A 19,006-nucleotide genomic window follows, 5' to 3' on the forward strand; every position below is an offset into this window, starting at 1 on the left:
AGCAGTGCAGAAGACAAGAAATCCCAACCCATCTAGATCATGTGCCACAACCCCTAGGCCCTATAAACAAATTGATGTTTTATTTAAAAACTAAAACTATTACATATTATTGTGGCTTGAAGTTTCTTTTCACCTCGGGTGTATGTTTTGCAATCTCTCTAATTAAAGTAGAAGCATTTTCCTTCACGTATTCATCCTTGTCCTTCAGACAGGTAAGTACAACTGGAAAAATCTCTGCTTCAACAACCATTTCTGCCAGATCCACGGAATGTTTCGAAACCTGACTGAGAGCTGAAAGGATCTGATGCTGTGAAGCAAAAAAAAACCAAAACAAAACACTATATAGCATCCACTACAGAGTTCAGATTTAAACAGTTTTATATATATTCAAATTCTTTTATAAAGGGAAAAAAATATACATGCCTAAACAACCTAAGACTTCTTAGTCTTGAGACATTCACATTCTAGTCTTATACCCAAGTTTTAAAAATTCCTAATTTCCAAATTAGTTCTTAATATTTTGAAACTCTATTACAGATGATTAAATAACATGACCTCTGGATGAATACCATTTCTTAATTATGCAATACTGAAATTGCTAATTTATGAGAAATGTGATCATTTAGTGCAAAAATCATCAAGCAGAACAATATCTTTGACATGATGCTGATACAATTTCAAAGAATGTTCCATTGCTTAGTTAACATTAACAATTTTAAAACATTATAGGGTGTAACTATTAGAATATAAAAGTATAATTGGTGACTGTTGACTAAAAATCAGATTTTAGAAAGCTATAAAAAAGGCTAAGATAAATATGGCAATTTCCATAAGAAACAATATTATGGTGGAGGGTTAAAAAATCTTTAGGTCTTTTCCAAACCAAAGATTTAATCATTATGTGATTCTGTATTTTAATTATTAATGTTAACACTGTTGTTACTTCTGATCTTATACATAGTTTCCCCAATCACATCTTTGTTATCTAATCCTTATGGTATTATTTTCACATATTAAGAGACCAAATACATAATATATTCATATCTGTTTTCAATGATAATTTACTAATTATTTTTAGATGCGAAATATTCACATGTACGCATTTCCATTTTCTTACATTATAAAAAGGCTGATATGCTTTTCAACCTTATTTTGAAATACCTTCAATTTAGCATCAGGGTTCAGGAGCATCTGGACTAAGTGAGCAACAGCTCCTGCATCCACTACTGTCTGTGCTAACTCTGGAGAATGCTTTGCAATATCACTGAGGGCTGAAGCAGCAATCCTTTTCAAAGCAATTTCTGGCTCCTGGATACAGAGTACTAAAAGAGGAACAGCTCCCGCATCCACCACAACTTGTGACAGTTCTGTGGGTCCAAGAAAAGTAATTAAGTGAGTATGGGTGACTGACCCTTGTGCAAGCCATTTTTCACCCTGACAGATACAGCAAAGAAAAAAGGGGAGGGTGTACTTCACTCTCTCGACATCTGCATTTCAAATCAGGCTTCCTGGTTTCATAAACCATGTGGACCAATCCTGAGCTGAAAAGAATACAGGTCAATAGATGGACCTCCATTTACATGAACACATTTGAGGTAGATTAGGCTGAAATGGCTTGTTATTCTTTTTTTTTTTTTTTAATATTTTTGTTAAGAGAGTAAGCAGATGTCAGCTGTTTAAGCTCTGACAATTCTGCACTTCTCAATAGACAAGCATTTTATGCATGGTTTACAATAACAGAGAAAATTTAAGTACCAAAAATTTACCAACCACACTAATTAGGCAATATTTTGTGCTATTTACGTGAGTAAACATTAACATGAATCTTGTGCCAATAATGTCAATTTTTAGATTCCTTTTATCTTGTAGTACTTTTAAAAGATTTTTTAAAACTTTCATACAAAATAGAAAGCTGCCTTTTCATTGTACATGTAAAAATACTTTCAAAAATGAGATCTACTACTAATCAATAAACTTTTGTATATAAATGTTAATGTTTAGATACAATAATAAATTTATCTTACTCTTGTCAGAAATCAAGTACATATCTTTTGAATATACATGTTGATTTACTTGTATGTCCAAGAATAATAGCTTACAAAAATAGCACATTTTAAATTACAGATAATGGGAGACAGGCAAGCAGACCCATATAATATCATGGAAAAACTGCCGTTTGAGAAGCATAAAGCACCACATGCAGTTACAGATACTACTCACATTGTATTCATGGCCCCTCTTACTGAATCACAGACACCCATTTCTGGAATCTCTTCCTTTCAAAATATGTTCTTATTTTCCCAGATGTGTAGTGCCTTAGTTATATATAAATGTCTTAACTGTCAAGCTAAGAGCTCTATTTAGCATATCACTTAAAGTATTTAATTTGAAGATAATACAGTGTTTGATTTTTCAAAGTATTGGTAATATCACATCTTCTAAAAGAAAATGTTAGCAAATACAGGTTAGTGTCCAATATTTGCTTCCCTTAAATTATCATAATTATCTTAAAGTCCCAATATTGTATAAACAGTTCATTCATTCTTTCATTAAACAAGTATTAATGGAGGGCTATTAAGTGACAGGCTCATTCAACTCGATGCCAATGACACACTTCTGCAAATTAACACTACATTCATTGGCAAAGGTATGTTTCAATTTTTAAAATTTGGTGTAAAAGCTAGTATACTATGGGAAGTTCTTAAGTAATGTCAAGAACGAGAGGTAGATGAGAGGAATATGTTTTGTTTTGCTTTGTTTTTAAAAAAGAAGACAATAGCCAACAGACTGCAGTATCAATCTAGCAATGTAACAGGTTCCTCAGAAACAGCCTCTGGGATGCTACTGCAATAGACTGAAGACCATGAAGACAGCAGGTGACATAGGTGATCACTATTTCTCTTCCCACACCACACCCCCACCCCCATCCAAAGGAAATGGGAAAAAAATATAAAATGTTATATTACATATAATTTCTAAATAAAATACTCATTTTCTGGTAATTAACATTCTGCTTAAGAATTCAACTCAATCCAAATTATACAGGTGTCATACAGTAATAATTTATATGTTCCTATTTAAGAACACCTGGAATATATATATAATGGGCTGAATATTTTGTTTTGATATATTTTCACTTTTATACGCAGTTTATAGGAGTAAAGAATATGTAGCAAACTACAACTGTTTAAAAGTACTATTAAAAACTCAAGATGCTTTTTAAAAAACATCTATTATCTACCTTTATAATTCCCATTCATTTGACTTGCTCCTTGAGTAATTCTTGAGTGCAATATCTTCCTTCCTTAGAATAACATAATGTTAATAAGAAAACAAATTCTGTTCTTCTAACTTGTTACCCAAGTTTTCTATTCTCTCCAGCGTAGCAATGTTAAATGTGGGGACGGCTAAGGATGGCAGTGGAAAAAGATTTGCCATGAAGGTAATGAAGTTTCCAAGGACCTAAAGTGGGCCTAGCAATTTTGTACTTGCAATTTCATATAGTTTACATCCCCAAATGTATATGGTTCTACTGCTCTTGAGTAGCACACTTTTTGCTTAGAAGTATTGTTCTCCTAGCTTCAAACATATGTTAATATTAAATATCAGACAGTGAATGTATATACAGGAAATAATACAATAGGCCTAAATAATGTAGACTCTACATATTACACATCCAACAGGTTATTTCACTCTGCCTCTGTCACTACTCTTTTTCCCATTATTGTTTCCTCTGATGTTTCTATGCCAGCCACTGTTGGCGTCTACCCAATAGCCATCGTCAGCTAGGGCAGAGGCTTGTGAGCAAATCCTAGACCTAAGCAGAAGTCAGGTGGAAGCAACTGTGAAAGCTCTGTAAAAACTGAGATACACAGCAGAAAACACCATCTCTGCTTTGTTGGATATGGTCATGTCTGCAAATAACATCTGGAACTCCTACATCCATCTTGCAACTATAATGGAAGAAATCACCAATATGCTGAGGATGGCTGAGTACAAAAATGAAAAACATCCAGGTACTCCATGACACTGTTCAGCTGCAAAACCAGCTTTGGAACTGCCCTTACTCTGAACTTCGTGTCATGTGAATTTAAAAAATGTCCTTATTGCTTAAGCCACTTGTAGTTTACATTCTACAACTTACAGCTAAAAACATCCTGATATAATTCCTTCCTCTCTTATGCTTGGTGTCTGTACATGGTTTTCTCTCCTCTTTCACTCACTGAGTGCTCGTTAAGTGCTTACTATGTGCTGCACACTTGGCTAGATCTTGGGGAAGGGGAATAAAAACATTGTTCTGTTCTAGAAAATCCCGCTCAGAGTGAATACATGAACAGGCCACTACAAGTATAGAACACAGCCAGGAATCAGGTCTGTGGAGTGTTCAGGGAAAATGTATACAAAAGTATCATTTCAGGAAGTGCTTCCAACCTTCCTTCCTTCTCCTCTTTTCTTTTTTTCTGTATTTTCTTTCTTTCTTTCTTTCTTTTTTGAGATGGAGTCTTGCTCTGTTGCCCAGGCTGGAATGCAGTGGTGCGATCTTGGCTCACTGCAACCTCCACCTCCTGGGTTCAAGCAATTCTCTGCCTCAGCCTCTTGAGTAGCTGGGATTACAGGCACCTGCCACCATGCCCAGCTAATTTTTTGTATTTTTAGTGGAGACAGGGTTTTGCCATCTTGGCCAGGCTGGTCTTGAACTCCTGACCTCGTGATCCACCCGCCTCGGTCTCCTAAAGTGCTGGGATTACAGGCATGAGCCACTGTGCCCAGTTTTTTCTGTATTTTCTACTCAAAAAAACCCAGCAGCAACCAAAACACATACAAAACTTCACACACCTAAAAATCACTTCCCATAGGAGAAATCTCATGAAGTTCATTTTAAACTCAAAAGTGGAAATGAGTTTTTAGATGTTCAATTATCACACTTATGAAATCAAAGATTGATGTGTACTGACTTAGATGCTCATAAAAGGTTGACCAAAAAAAGCAGTCAGCCACGAAATTTATCTTCAGTCCCTGAACATATCATTGCCTCATTTCAAATTTTAAGTAAATCTTCAAAAAATGTTTATAATATATCTTCCATTATACAATAACATGTGACATATCCTATACTGTTACATAACAAACAAGATTAAAAAGTGGTTATAACTATGTCTAAAAATGCAAAGAGAAAAGGCTACATGTTATACCAACATGCTAACAGCATTTATACTGGGTTGATGGTACTATGGGTAGTATATTTTTTCTCTGTTTGCCAAATTTTCTTCAATGTGATTTTTTAAAAAATAAATACAAGCATGTCTCTCACCCATACATATAGCTACTGCTGGGCCTAACTGTACTAGCATCATTATTACAAAGAAAAAACAAATATAAAATTTTTAGCTTATTTTTTAATACAGCTGAAAGTTTTTTATTTTAAAAGATGGTAGAATGTATGTCCTCTTTAATAAGGCACACCTAAATAATACACATCATACATATTACACATCCAACAGGCTAGTTCATCCTGCCTCTATCACTATTTTTTTAAATTATATGAAAAGAGTATATAATTCTTCTTCTTGAAAGAATTAATAGTATATACTAGAAATAATATTCATTTACTTTTTCACCCTTACCCTGCTGCCTTAATTCATACCCTTATTAAAGTTAAAATATTACATTCTTAAAACATTAGGGGTTATTTACTTTTAACCTTTTTTTTTATATATATACTTTAAGTTCTAGGGTACATGTGCACAACGTGCAGGTTTGTTACATATGTATACCCGTGCCATGTTGGTGTGCTGCACCCATTAACTGGTCATTTACATTAGGTATATCGCCTATTGCTATCCCTCCCCCCTCCCCCCTCCCCACAATAGGACCCAGTGTGTGATGTTCTCCTTCCTGTGTCCAAGTGATCTCATTGTTCAGTTCCCACCTATGAGTGAGAAGATGTGGTATTTGGTTTTCTGTTCTTGCGATAGTTTGCTGAGAATGATGGTTTCCAGCTGTATCCATGTCCCTACAAAGGACATGAACTCATCCTTTTTTATGGCTGCATAGTAGTCCATGGTGTATATGTGCCACATTTTCTTAATCCAATCTGTCACTGATGGACATTTGGGTTGATTCCAAGTCTTTGCTATTGTGAATAGTGCGGCAATAAACATAAGTGTGCATGTGTCTTTATAGCAGCATGATTTATAATCCTTTGGATATATCCCCAGTAATGGGATGGCTGGGTCAAATGGTATTTCTAGTTCTAGATCCTTGAGGAATCGCCACACTGTTTTCCACAATAGTTTAACTAAACTTTCTTTTTTTTTTTAATGCAAACTGTCAGAGGAAACTATCCAATAGCACCTTCATTATTCACAAATAATAATTAAAGTTGTTTATTGCATATATGTAGACAAAAATGTACAGTCGCCAAATTTGATGATCAGTTGTTTTTAATAAAGGAATAACTAGTTTTATTTGGCTGAGGAATAGCTCATTTTGAGTGAAGAAACTGAGGCAGCCTCCTCTGTGGTACTGTGACAAGGGAGAGGGAAGTGTCATCTTTTCACACTTCTCTGCCTCTCTCTGTTTTTCCATAATTATTTCCAACAACATTTATGAGGGTTATGTGCATACCATTTTTTGATCAGTAATAACATATAAAAACTTGGGGTGACAAGACTTTGCTTCTCACACAGTTGCATTTTCTTAAGAATTTCATTCTGTGCTGCTCTTGGAATCTGGGTTTTTGGTTTGTTTGTTTTCTAAGCTTGCTGTGATCTGTCAGTAACAGGCACGAGAAGTGTTACAATTTAAGTGGATCAAAATCTTCAACTTAGAATAATCAAAAACCTCAGTATGACTTTAGGTTTAAGTTTAAAACAAAAAGAGAACGTAAATTAAAAGGAGGACTTTTAAGATCAACAACATTCATAAGATTAGTACAATCTAAAGCTGCGTGAGTGGAACGTTAGAAATGACTCCATGTTGACTGGAAGGGAAGAGGGCAGACAGGAATGTCCCTTAGCATAGCATAAGTATGGTTGTTACTAGGTAAATCAGACAAAAGTAATCTTGCTTTAACAGTGCCCCAGTGCCTCCAACCTCTCTCAATTACGTCATGGCTAGTTGTCTGTTTAGATCAGAAGTGGTCAATGCAAATGCCCACAGGGCCCGGGAAAGTAACTATAATAAATAAATGAAGCCAGAGGATGCTTAAAAATAAAAATAAAAATAAGGTCAGGGAACAGCAGAGCAGTAGTGAGTGCAAAAGTCTAGGTACCATCTACAAGGGGCAGCAGTTTCTGAGTTTCAGCTCAGTGTCGCCATGTAGGAATATAGATATAGGCCTACTGTTGTCAGGCCTTTTTGTTTCGTTTTGTTTTTAGAACACTGTGTGAGACAACATGGTGCTGGCCATATAAAACATATCCCTCTGTGGGCCTGCTGCAGCCTGAACCACCCCATTACAACCACAGGCTTAAATCTTACAGCCTCTAAAACAGCCCGTGCAGGGCTTTCTGGGCATGGAAAGGTGATGTTCTTTCTACTCCTAATTTTTGAAGTCATGTTTGGGGTCACAGAGGAAAAACCACTATTGTGGTTACATAAGAAAATTCAGAGAATTCTGAGAAATTAATAAAAACCTAAAAGTTGACTCATAAGAAAGGATTACTCTAAACATGATACTTGAATAATTTTTCAGCTCATAATGGAGATGTGAGACAGAATTTGAGCAAACAAGTGATCATGAGGACTCATAAAAAGAATTCAAAATGAAGAGGTTCTCCAAAAAGAAAAAAGAAAAAAATAAGTATCCAGCACACTAATTAAAAAACTCCTCTGGAACTCTAATCTCTTTAAACTTTATTGCTTTTTAATTTTTTTCAAACACTGCTTTTAACTGTTTCTAAGCCCTACAAAAGTTATATTTTGTTTCATTAAAAAATACAAGAAAGTTATAAATTAATCATTTATTTGCAGTTAGGTGGCCCTATTTATCAGTTTGAAGATGGGCTGGGTTTTGCCATAAAAATATACAGCTATATCACTTCAAAGGCTTTTTGAAATAAAGCAGGTTAAAAACAAAAACAAAAACAAAAACAAACCTACATTTTGCCTGGGTACAGTGACTCACGCCACTTTGGGATCCTAGCACTTTGGGAACCTGAGGCAGGCAGATTGCTTGAAGCCAGGGGTTCAAAACCAGCTTGGGCAACAGCAAAATCCCATCTCTACAAAAAATACAAAAATTAGCCAGGCATGGTGGCAAGCACCTATAGTTCCAGCTACTTGGGAGGCTGAGGTGGAAGGACCCCTTGAACCCAGGAGGCAGAAGTTTCTGTGAGCCAAGATCATATCACTTCACTTCAGCCTGGGCAAAAGAGCAAGACCCTGTCTCAAAAAAAAAAAAAAAAAAAAAAAAACCCTACATTTAAAATTGGCTGCCACTTATATGATATTAATGTTATGTTAATAATAATTCCTCATCCCATTCAACCAAATTTTTCATGATTGGGTAAAATTATAATAACAAATATGTTGCTGCAATTACCACAGCTGGTTACTTACTGGTAACTCCAGTATGATTTTGGCAATAGCACTTCCAAAGTAAAAGAAATCTGTTGGCCAGGCACAGTGCCTCACTCCTGTAGTCCCAGCACTTTGGGAGGCCAAGGTGGGAGGACTGCTTGCATCCAGAGGTTCAAGACCAGCATGGGAAACATATAGAGACCCTGTCTCAAAAAAAAAAAAAATCAAAAATTAGCTGGACATGGTGGCACACGCCTGTAGTCTCAGCTACTCAGGAGCCTGAAGTGGGAGGATTGCTTGAGCCCAGGAGGCAGAGGCTGCAGTGAGGTGTGATCATGCCACTGTACTCAGCCTAGGCAACAGAGCAAGACCCTGTCTCAAAAAAAAAGAAAAGAAAAATCTCTTTAGGTTTTGGTCTAACCCAGCTGTTTACAACTGGTTTAGTTATCTACTGCTATGTAACATCACACCAAATTTAGCAGCTTAAAACAGCAAACATTTATTATCTCATAGTTTCTGTAGGTCAAGAATCTAGGAGTGGCTTAGCTGGCAGGTTCAGGCTCAAGACCTATCACTAGGCTACAATCAAGAAGTCAACTGGGGCCGCAGTCAATTGAGGATGTGTGTCCAGGCACACTCGTGGGAAGGTTAAAGGGAATCTTTAGTTCCGCACCCTATGGGCCTCTACATAGGCTGCTCTTGATGAGGCTTCCCCCAAAGTGAGTGATTCAAAAGAGAAGACTGAAATGCCTTTTATAATCTAAGCCTGGACGTGGCATAGCATTGCCTCTGCTATAGTGCATTGGTGCAATGGGGGAGGGGACTACACAAGGATGTGAATAAGAGGAGGCAGGCATCATGGAGGCCACTACCACAAAAAGCTTTGTTCTACACCGACACATCTGCGAGACAACATCCCTCCATAGGCAACAGTGACTCACTAGAGCTATCATTCTCAGCTGAGAGATTGACATCTCCAATTGCAGGTGGAAGTGAGAAAAGCATAAAGGGAGAATTTGCATATTACTATGTAAAAGTCTCGAGTGATTTTTATTTTCACACACACACAAATGTCATTTTTCCTACTCTCACCCTTTTTTTTTTTTTTTTTTTTTTTACTCTCACCATTTCTATCTCGCTTCCCTCCACCCAATCATCGGAGCAATTAGTTTAACCCTAACACATGGGTTGAGTGTTTCATACATTTGCTTTAAAGGCAAAATAATTCTGGCTCCTTTAAAAAGTCAAGTGAGTCCAATAAGTCATTGATCTGAAGTTAACAGGGCTTTAGTAAGAAATTACAATCAGCTGGGAGGTAAGGCTGCTCTCAAAGGACTCAAGTAAAAAGCAGCTTCAAAACATGGTAAGAAAAAGTCAAGAAGTGGAGACCAGACAAAAGGAAAGTGAGAAAGAAAAAAAAAAAAAAAGACTTGGTTATAGCCTTGAACAACAATAGGCTGAGGAAATTTGAAGTCATTTTAGCTCCCATCCCCACCACTAATTTAGCATCAGACTTTTAACAGCTGAGACCAAGCTGAATAGAGTAACTCAAAACTACAAGAGGGTCTGGAGTGTCCTGGTAAAGTAGAAAATAACTAAAATAATTGGAATTACATCTTTACAAAGTAATGCTTTTTGAATCTAGAAGTTATTTTATTTGTTTTCCACCTGCTTTATATAGCATTTGCAACCATAGTTGTGGTTTCACTCTACCTATAATTTTGCATTTTGCTTAAAAAAAAAAAAAAAAAAACCTGCCCAGACTTCACCACTATGCGATGTATGCATGTAAGAAATCTGTACTCATGACCAGGCGCACTGGCTCATGCCTGTAATCCCAGAACTTAGGGAGGCCGAAGTGGGCAGATCACCTGATGTCAGGAGTTCAAGACTAACTTGGCCAACATGGTGAAACCCCATCTCTACTAAAAATACAAAAATTAGCCAGGCGTGGTGGCATGCACCTGCAATCTCAGCTACTCAAGAGGCTGAGGTGGGTGAATCGCTTGACCCCAGGAGGCAGAGGTTGCAGTGAGCTGAGGTTGCACCACTGCACTCCAGCCTGGGCGACAGTCAGACTCTGTCTCAAAAAAAACCCAAAAAAACAAAAAACAAAGATCTGTACTTGTACCCTGTAAATATATAACAACTTTTAATTAATATACAAAAATAATTTTAAAAATAAATAATAGAAAAACAGTTTAAAAACCATGGGAAATGCATATGTTATTATTCAAACTTCAATGGTATGCACTCTTTGCTCCAGCCCAGTGCTAGGTAAGAAGTCCCTGTCTTCAAGGAGCACAATCTGATGAAGAAGCCTAGACAGCAAAAGGCCACAGGTATTCTGATGGGATTCTCTAGAACAGGTAAAGGAGAGAGAAAACAGAAAGAGGAAATAAAAATAAAACATTGGGAGGGTAATATGTTGATGTCATGTTTTTATAAATGTAGTCCCTGGTCAGCAGTGCTTGATGTGACTCCCCTGAGTGGTTCTCACACCCTCATGGGTTTCCACTGGCTACTTTTATTCCTGAGGATTCAGCTAACCCAACATTTTTAACAGCTACCTAATATCCCACTGAGCAAATATGCCATCATTTACTTAACCAGTTTCCCACTTGAGGACATTTAATTAATTTTTGGTTTGGTTTGGTTTGGTTGTTTGCTATTATATAGTATAATGAACCTTTTTTGCATTCAGATTACATATTAGTTATCTATTGTCATGTAACACACAACCCCAAACTGAGCAGCTTAAAACAACATCACTTATTATTTCAGAGTTTCTGTGGGTCAGGAACTCAGGAGCAGCTTAGCTAGGTGGTTGTGGCTCAGAATCACAAAGTTGCTGTCCAATTGTCAGCTGGGGCAGTCACCTGAAGGCCCACCTTGGGGAGGATCTGCTTCCAGCTCAATCCCATCATTGCTGGGAAGCCTCCGTTCCTTGCTGGCTGCTGGAAACCTCAGTTCTTCACCATGTGGACCTTTCCATAGGCTGCCTAAGTGTCCACGTAACATGGTAGCCAGCTTCCCCTAGAGTAAGTGGCCCAAGAAAGATACAGTGCCCAAGACAGAAGCACTGATTTTTTTTTTTTTCTTTTTTTTATCCAGAGGCAGGATCTCACTCAGGACAGAGTGCAGTGGCACCATCATAGCTCACTGCAGCCGGAAACTCCTGGGCTCAAGTGACCCTCCTCACCTGGGCTCAAGTGACCCTCTCAAGTAGCTGCACACCACTATACTCAGTTAATTTTTTTGTTTTTTGTTTTTTGTTTTTTGTTTTTTTTTTGGAGATGAGATCTCGCTATGTTGCCCAGGCTGGTCTCAAACTCCCAGCCTTAGGCAATCCTCCCACTTTGGCCTCTCAAAGTGCTGGGACTATAGGCATAAGCCACTGTGCCTGGCCTCGTATCTTTTATAACCTGCTCTCAGGAAGTGACATACCATGACTTCTGCTGGTCACACAGACCAGCCCTGGTATAATGCAGGAGAAGTCTGAACAAGGGTCTGAAAACCAGGACATATGATCTGGGAGGCTGGCTACTACAGTCACACATGCATGTATGTATACTTGTATACATGTATGTTTGTATACATGTATGTATAAACAAAGATAACACACGTCTTTTTAAGACCACAGGATTATCAGCACATTGCCTTTTAACAAGTATCTACAAAGCATAGACACAATAATTTCATGTGCTATCCAATAGAAATGTTATCCACATAACATAATTTAAAACTCGAAATTAGCCACACTTTAAAGGTAAAAAGAAATAGGTGAAAATAATTTTAATATACTTTAACACAATATATCTGAAATATAATTTCAACATGCAATCAATGTTTTAAACATTTAGTGAGATATTTTACATTTTTTCACACTAAGCCTTGGAATCTAGGGTGTATGTTGCACTTACAGCATTTCTCAATTCAGCCACTACATTTTCATCAGAAATGCTCAGTAAGTATTTAGATTTCAAAAAGTTTACAGTTGAAAAGGTAGATTCACATATCCAAGTTGCTCCAATTATACCTACAAATTTTTAAATAAGTTGAGTATCAATTTTTAATTTTACATTAATTAAATGGCAATAAAATAAAAAATGTAGCTCCTTAATGTGCACTAGCCTCAGTTCAAGTGTGCAAAAGTCCCAGGTGAATAGAGGCTACCATACTGCTAACACTGTAGTGTGGGATCAAAGGGGATCTAGAGAAATGGTCTATGGCTAGTTATAGCACAGTGACACCAAAAACGCTAGAGGTTCTATCTTTGAAAATCCTCTGAGGTGGCGGGGCATGGTGGCTCACACCTATAATCCCAGGACTTTGGGAGGCCGAGGAGGGCAGATCACAATGTCAGGAGTTCAAGACGAGCCTGGCCAACATGGTGAAAACCCGTCTCTACTAAAAATGCAAAAATTAGCCAGGCGTAGTGGTGGGCGCCTGTAATCCCAGCTACTCGGGAGGCTGAGGCAGGAGAATCGCTTGAACCCAGGGGGGCGGAAGTTGCTGAGATGGCGCCATTGCACTCCAGCCTGGGCAACAAGAGCAAAACTCCGTCTCAAAAAAAAAGAAAAAAGAAAATCCTTTGAGGCAATTAACTTATTCCACACTTTTAGAGCAAACTGGTTCATTCATCTAAAACCCTGATAAGAGCAAACCAAGCTCCAAAAATTAACTGTGCAAAATCAGTCAGCTAACATGATGAAAATACAGCTCCTATTTTCCTGTAGACTGTGGATTTAAAAATCTATGGGAAAATAAGATGATGAACATGTCTTATCTCAAGGTACAATTCTTATGCTAACCAAGTCCTGAGCTTCTAATAGCAAACTCTCTTGTAGACGTTTGTAAAACGCTCAACTGGAATACTTTCAAATTTCAATCAAGTACATTTTGCTTCATGTATTTCTAGAAATTCAAATGTAAATAAAAGTGGGTTTCTCCCCCCAATATCAAAAATGTATTAGGCAGATTTACAGGCCAGTGACTGGAAAACAAACTAAGTTTAAGAAACAATAGAGAAACATGTCATGGTGCATTGTTCAAACTTGGTTTATTTCCAAACCACCAGTATACAAAATATCCTTCTCTTTATCCACTCAGCACACATAGACTTGACATTTCTCCCACAGGTATTTGCATAAAGCCAAAAACAAAGATTTAAACTACAAGAATTGTAGGTGTTATCAGGTAGAGGAGGTATTTTGTAGGACAAAGCACTTTCCTTCCTCTTACTACTGCATGTATCACTTCCTCCTGTATTTCTAAGCCAAGGACTGTTCAGTTGTTATCTGGATGTAACAAAGTTCTTGAGAAAGTAAAGATTCCTCTTTTTGCCATTGTACAAAAAATGTAACTCGTAATTCATCTTTTTTTTTTTTTTTTTTTGAGACAGGGTCTCGCTCTGTTGCCCAGGTTGGAGTTCAGTGGCACAATCATAGCTCACTGCAGCCTCAACCTCCTGGGCTCAAGTGATCCTCCCACTTCAGCCTCCCAAATAGTTGAGACCACAGGTGCACACCACAACATCTGGTGAATTCTTTTTATTTTATTTTTACAGACAGGGTTTCACTATGTTTCACAGACTGGTCTTGAATTCCTGGGCTCAAGTGATCCTCCCATCTCAGCCTCCCAAAGTACTAGGATTACAGGCACGTGCCACTGTGCCCAGTTATAATTCATCTTTCATTTACTCTAATGTATAGTCACCCAATGCATTATATATGCTTTTTAATATAGTATTGTACCTTGTGTCAATGTTTGTCTAGATGACCTTCATGCTCATCTGTATTAATTTTTCTGCCTTAGATTATAAAGTCCCACACATGAGGTCTTAGTCAATTTATTTTACTTTATACAGTTGGAAAGATATGGGAACACAGACATAAATGCCTCAAGTACATTTTGATGATTACCATGATGATGACACTGTTAAATAAATGGATTGCTAGCCTCATATAAAAAGTTAGAGGCATAAGTAACTTAGGAATCTGAGCTTATATATTACATTTTGTTGCTCCAGATTCTAAGTTAAAAAAAAATTAGAAGATTTTATTAGCCAAGAGTTCCCAACTAAAAATATTACAAGAGGGGCCAGGCACATGGCTCAAGCCTGTAATCCCAGCACTTCAGGAGGCCGAGGCGGGCGGATCACGAGGTCAGGAGATCAAGACCATCCTGGCTAACGGTGAAACCCCGTCTCTACTGAAAATACAAAAAATTAGCCGGGCGTGGTGGTGGGCACCTCTAGTCCCAGCTACTCGGGAGGCTGAGGCAGGAGAATGGTGTGAACCCAGGAGGTGGAGCTTGCAGTGAGCCGAGATCATGCCACTGCACTCCAGCCTGGGCGACAGAGCAAGACTCCATCTCAANATACAAAAAATTAGCCGGGCGTGGTGGCGGGCACCTCTAGTCCCAGCTACTCGGGAGGCTGAGGCAGGAGAATGGTGTGAACCCAGGAGGTGGAGCTTGCAGTGAGCCGAGATCATGCCACTGCACTCCAGCCTGGGCGACAGAGCAAGACTCCATCTCAAAAAAAAAAAAAAAAAAAAAAAAATTACAAGAAACAAAAATACAAGAGAATCACAACTTTTTTACCAGCACCACACAAACTGAACCCTAAAAATAACCAACCAATTAGGTAACTACCAAGTAAAACAAGGTTATAATTAATTAAAATGTTCTTTTGTTTAGCACATTTGTTCTCTATGCCCAAAGAACATAGAGGGATATTTATTTTCACTTTATACCTTTTTCACTAGCACCTAAAAAAATACAAATATATTTGTGAAAATAAGTGTTAGGATAAAAATAAATGAAATATATAATATATGTTATCCCACATACCTCATCTGCCTCTAGGTTTGTGTTCCTCAACCCCCACAATAGAAAAAAAAAGATATAAAAAGAAAGATAAAGCAGCAAAATATGTTACTGGAACCAACCGAAATCTATAGGCGTCAGTAAAGACGGCTGTCTGCAGGCCTTTAAAACAATTTTTAATGACCAGGCTCCAGTCCCTTCTCCCCATCCATTCTCCCTCTAAGAAAAACCAAAGTCCTTAGCTGTTATCTCTGATATTTGTCACGAATATTTGAGTTTTTTAAAAGTTAATTACTTTGAAAATTGCTAAGACTAGATTTTGTGTTCTCACCGTAAATAAGTAGGTGAGATTTTTTAATTAATTACTGTTTCCTAAGCCTGTTCCGCACATTTAAGCTATTGATATTTGTACATGGGTGGCATGAGAAGAATATTCACAAAAATTCTGAATTTTAAACTTTTCATTTTATCATTTAATCATTGATATAAGATAGAAAACAATCGGGCTGCCAGCTCATCTTGAGACCTTGCTTACATTATCTATCTAGTAAAGAGGATACAATCGACTCAATGTTTCCGTCATGTCCACATCAGCCAGCCCCTGCAAGCACTGCTCATCTCTGGCGCAGCAAGTTCATCTCTCAACTGCCACAGAGCTGGACAGAAATCAGGTCCACAAGAGAAGGAAGAGTCAACCAGGTGGAAAGCAGCCAACAGAGATTAGAAACAGAGGTATCTGGCAAGACTTTCAGATATTACAAGGAGCCAAAAAAGAATGATGAGATCTTGTACACTTTCCTCCCTCACAGTATAAAATGCAAGAATCTCTGAAAGTGCTGAGCAGTTGCCAAGCAGTTCCAGCATAAACTGCTGTGTGACCAGAATAAATCCTTTAACCTCTCTACTTCAGTCTCATCATCTACATGACAATCATATCAATAATTTAAAAGTTGTAGAATGTCTAATCAAATGTATTCCTCTTTGCCAGGCTTGAGATAAGCCAAAGTTTACCAAAAAGAAACACTTTTTTTTTTTTTTTTTTTTTTTTTTTAGCTAAAGCTCCCAAAATAAACATTTAAAATCATTTTTGAGCCCAAATGTGGAAGACCATTCACACAAAACACTTCCGCACACTTGCAGCCAGGCTGCTGCTCTCACCTCAGTCCCAAGTGCTCTCATTGTGGCCCCTGTCTCCACAGAAGGCCATTCATTGGAAGCACTCTCCACAGAGCCGCAGGACTTCAGTCACAATGCCTGAGGGAGGCTGCTGGGGACCAGGGGAGGAAGGCCTGGGACCTCCTGCAGCAGATTCCCTCACCCACCTCCAGCAGATGAGCCATCAGCTGAGGAAGCCCAGTGGCTGGGGAATCCCACCATCCCTCCTTCCTTGCCTATCACGCTTCCAGCTGGCACAGGCTCTCGAGGCACCCTTTCCAAAAGCAAGACTATTCCTTGGAAACAGTGACAGATTTCATATTGGTTGAATAAATAAATTTGTTAATAGAATAACTATACAATATATCTATTTACAAAACTGCACTTGTGCCCCTTACACTTATACAAACTTTTTAAAGTTTAATTTATAAAGTGGGCATGGTAAGAGATTAACAACAATAGCTAATAATAAAAGAGAAGAATTATAACAATAGACTAAAAAAAGTTGTGTGAATGAGGAAACAAAAGAAGAATTCTGCAGAGTGGGAAAGGGTTACAAAAAGTAAGAAAAGAGAAAGCCAATCTGAGAAGAATTTTACCTCAGCTGTCACTAAGGAGCAGGAAAAACTAGAAAGAAATCACTTATTTATCTGCAAAGTCAGAGGTAAACATTGCCATGTGTATTCAATAACTGGTGATTCAATCATAAAATGTAATGATATGATTTGTACACAGTTGGGAAAAAAAAACCCACCATTCTGGTTGTCAGCCCGAAGTTCCCTTTGTTTATCTGTAAAATGCTTCAAAATCTATACATAGAAATAAGTTTTAGAAGTTGTATTTTTCAAATAAGGAAAAGTCAGGTAATGCCCATTGGCTTCTCTCTATAATTATTTTAATTGTGTTTCCTATACACAGAACTTTTTCCTTCTATTGCCTTTAAAGGTACACATTACTTCTTTTGCATCTCAATTTAAGGTTTATATTTCTTAAACTGTCTAACAAACGGTTTTCCACTAATATTCATTAATCTCAATATATTTTGCTTTTAGGAAATCATAAAGAAATTAGGTTATTTTCAAAAAACAAACAAAACAAAAGCCAGACATGGTGGCTCATGCCTGTAATCCAGCACTTTAGGAGGCCAAGGCAGGCAGATTATCAGGTCAGGAGTTCGAGACCAGCCTGACCAACATGGTGAAACCCCGTCTCTACTAAAAATACAAAAATTAGCTGGGCATGGTGGGGTGCCCCTGTAATCCCAGCTACTCAGGAAGCTGAAGCAGGAGAATCCCTTGCACCTGGGAGACGGAGGTTGCAGTAAGCTGAGATCGCACCACTGCACTGCAGCCTGGGTGACAGAGCAAGACTCTGTCTCAAAAAAAAAAAAAAAAAAAAAATCAGGTTATTTGGAGGTAAATCCTCCATTTTCATTGATATGGATGTGAGTGATGACTTTTATTATTTACTAGGTAACAATTCCCTTTCCTTCTGAGAAATCTATGCAATAATGTCTTCTGGGAGCTTCTGGGTCCCAGGCCCCTAACTACTGTGAAATATTTAAATTACAGTGGAAATTCCATGTGGGAGCCAGAATATAGCACGAATTTGGAATGGGACCCCTAAGACAGATCCTGTTTATGAACTATAATCATTTTGCCCCAGACTCAACAAAATGAAGGGGTGGAAATGTTATCTATGGGGCACCTGCTTCAGAGAGTATCTATACAGTTGTCCCTCAAAGCTCTTTTCCAACACTCATGTTACAATCTCTAATGTGTCCCTCTGGCATAAAAAAAACTTACTAAATATACTCTTGTAGTTTCCCATGATAACTAGTTTTTGATTTAAAACCCTGCTGTAGTTTTCACAATCAACATGTACTAAACAATAGTCTTAAGGTAAACATATTTGGAAAATCAAAATCTAGATTTAAGAAAATAATAATTTGTAATTTAATTCTGAATAATTCTAAGCATGACAACAGTTGTCTTTTTCAACTTGCCTTTATACTGTTTTATTTCTATTTTGTCTGTAATAATGTCACCATTTTAAGAACCAAATTAAATATAACCATAGGAGAGCCTCTTCCTGTTTCTATTTTGAAGTTTTTCTTCAATACTGTTTCAGGAAGTATTTAGTGAAGCTGTATGGTATAGTAGTTAACATAGGCTTTGGAGTCAGACAGACTCAAATTCCAGTTCCATCATTAATATAATTTTGGATATCCTTTCTAAAGTCCACTTTATTTCTCCATTTAACAGGGAGAGTAATACCTACCCAAGGGTAACTGCAATCAAAATGAGATAATGAGTCTGAAGCACACAGCACAGAGCCAGGCATATACTAATTACTCAATACACAGCAGCTAATATTTTAGACATAGACACACACTGAAAATCTGGAACATGAAGAAAAAAATTCCTTAATTTTACCACCTTAGGAAAACAAACACGATTTTTTTGTAATTATATCCACAAAAAAACTTATTTTTACA

At 37.5% G+C, this 19,006-nt stretch overlaps 1 protein-coding gene across 3 annotated transcripts in view; it reads right to left on the reverse strand.

Moving 5' to 3' along the window:
- SPAG6 (sperm associated antigen 6) overlaps positions 1-19,006 on the reverse strand; it is a 65,649-nt gene that overhangs the window by 23,092 nt on the left and 23,551 nt on the right. For all 3 annotated transcript variants that reach the window (XM_025395571.1, XM_025395568.1, XM_025395569.1), the window contains 2 exons: positions 1,162-1,367; positions 134-307 (listed from right to left, as the gene is read on the reverse strand). In XM_025395571.1, coding sequence (XP_025251356.1) covers positions 134-307; positions 1,162-1,367 — 380 coding nt within the window. The remainder of the gene's footprint in view (positions 1-133; positions 308-1,161; positions 1,368-19,006) is intronic.

The sequence above is a fragment of the Theropithecus gelada genome, chromosome 9, assembly GCF_003255815.1.
Source record: "Theropithecus gelada isolate Dixy chromosome 9, Tgel_1.0, whole genome shotgun sequence".
Classification (NCBI taxonomy): Eukaryota; Metazoa; Chordata; class Mammalia; order Primates; family Cercopithecidae; genus Theropithecus; species Theropithecus gelada.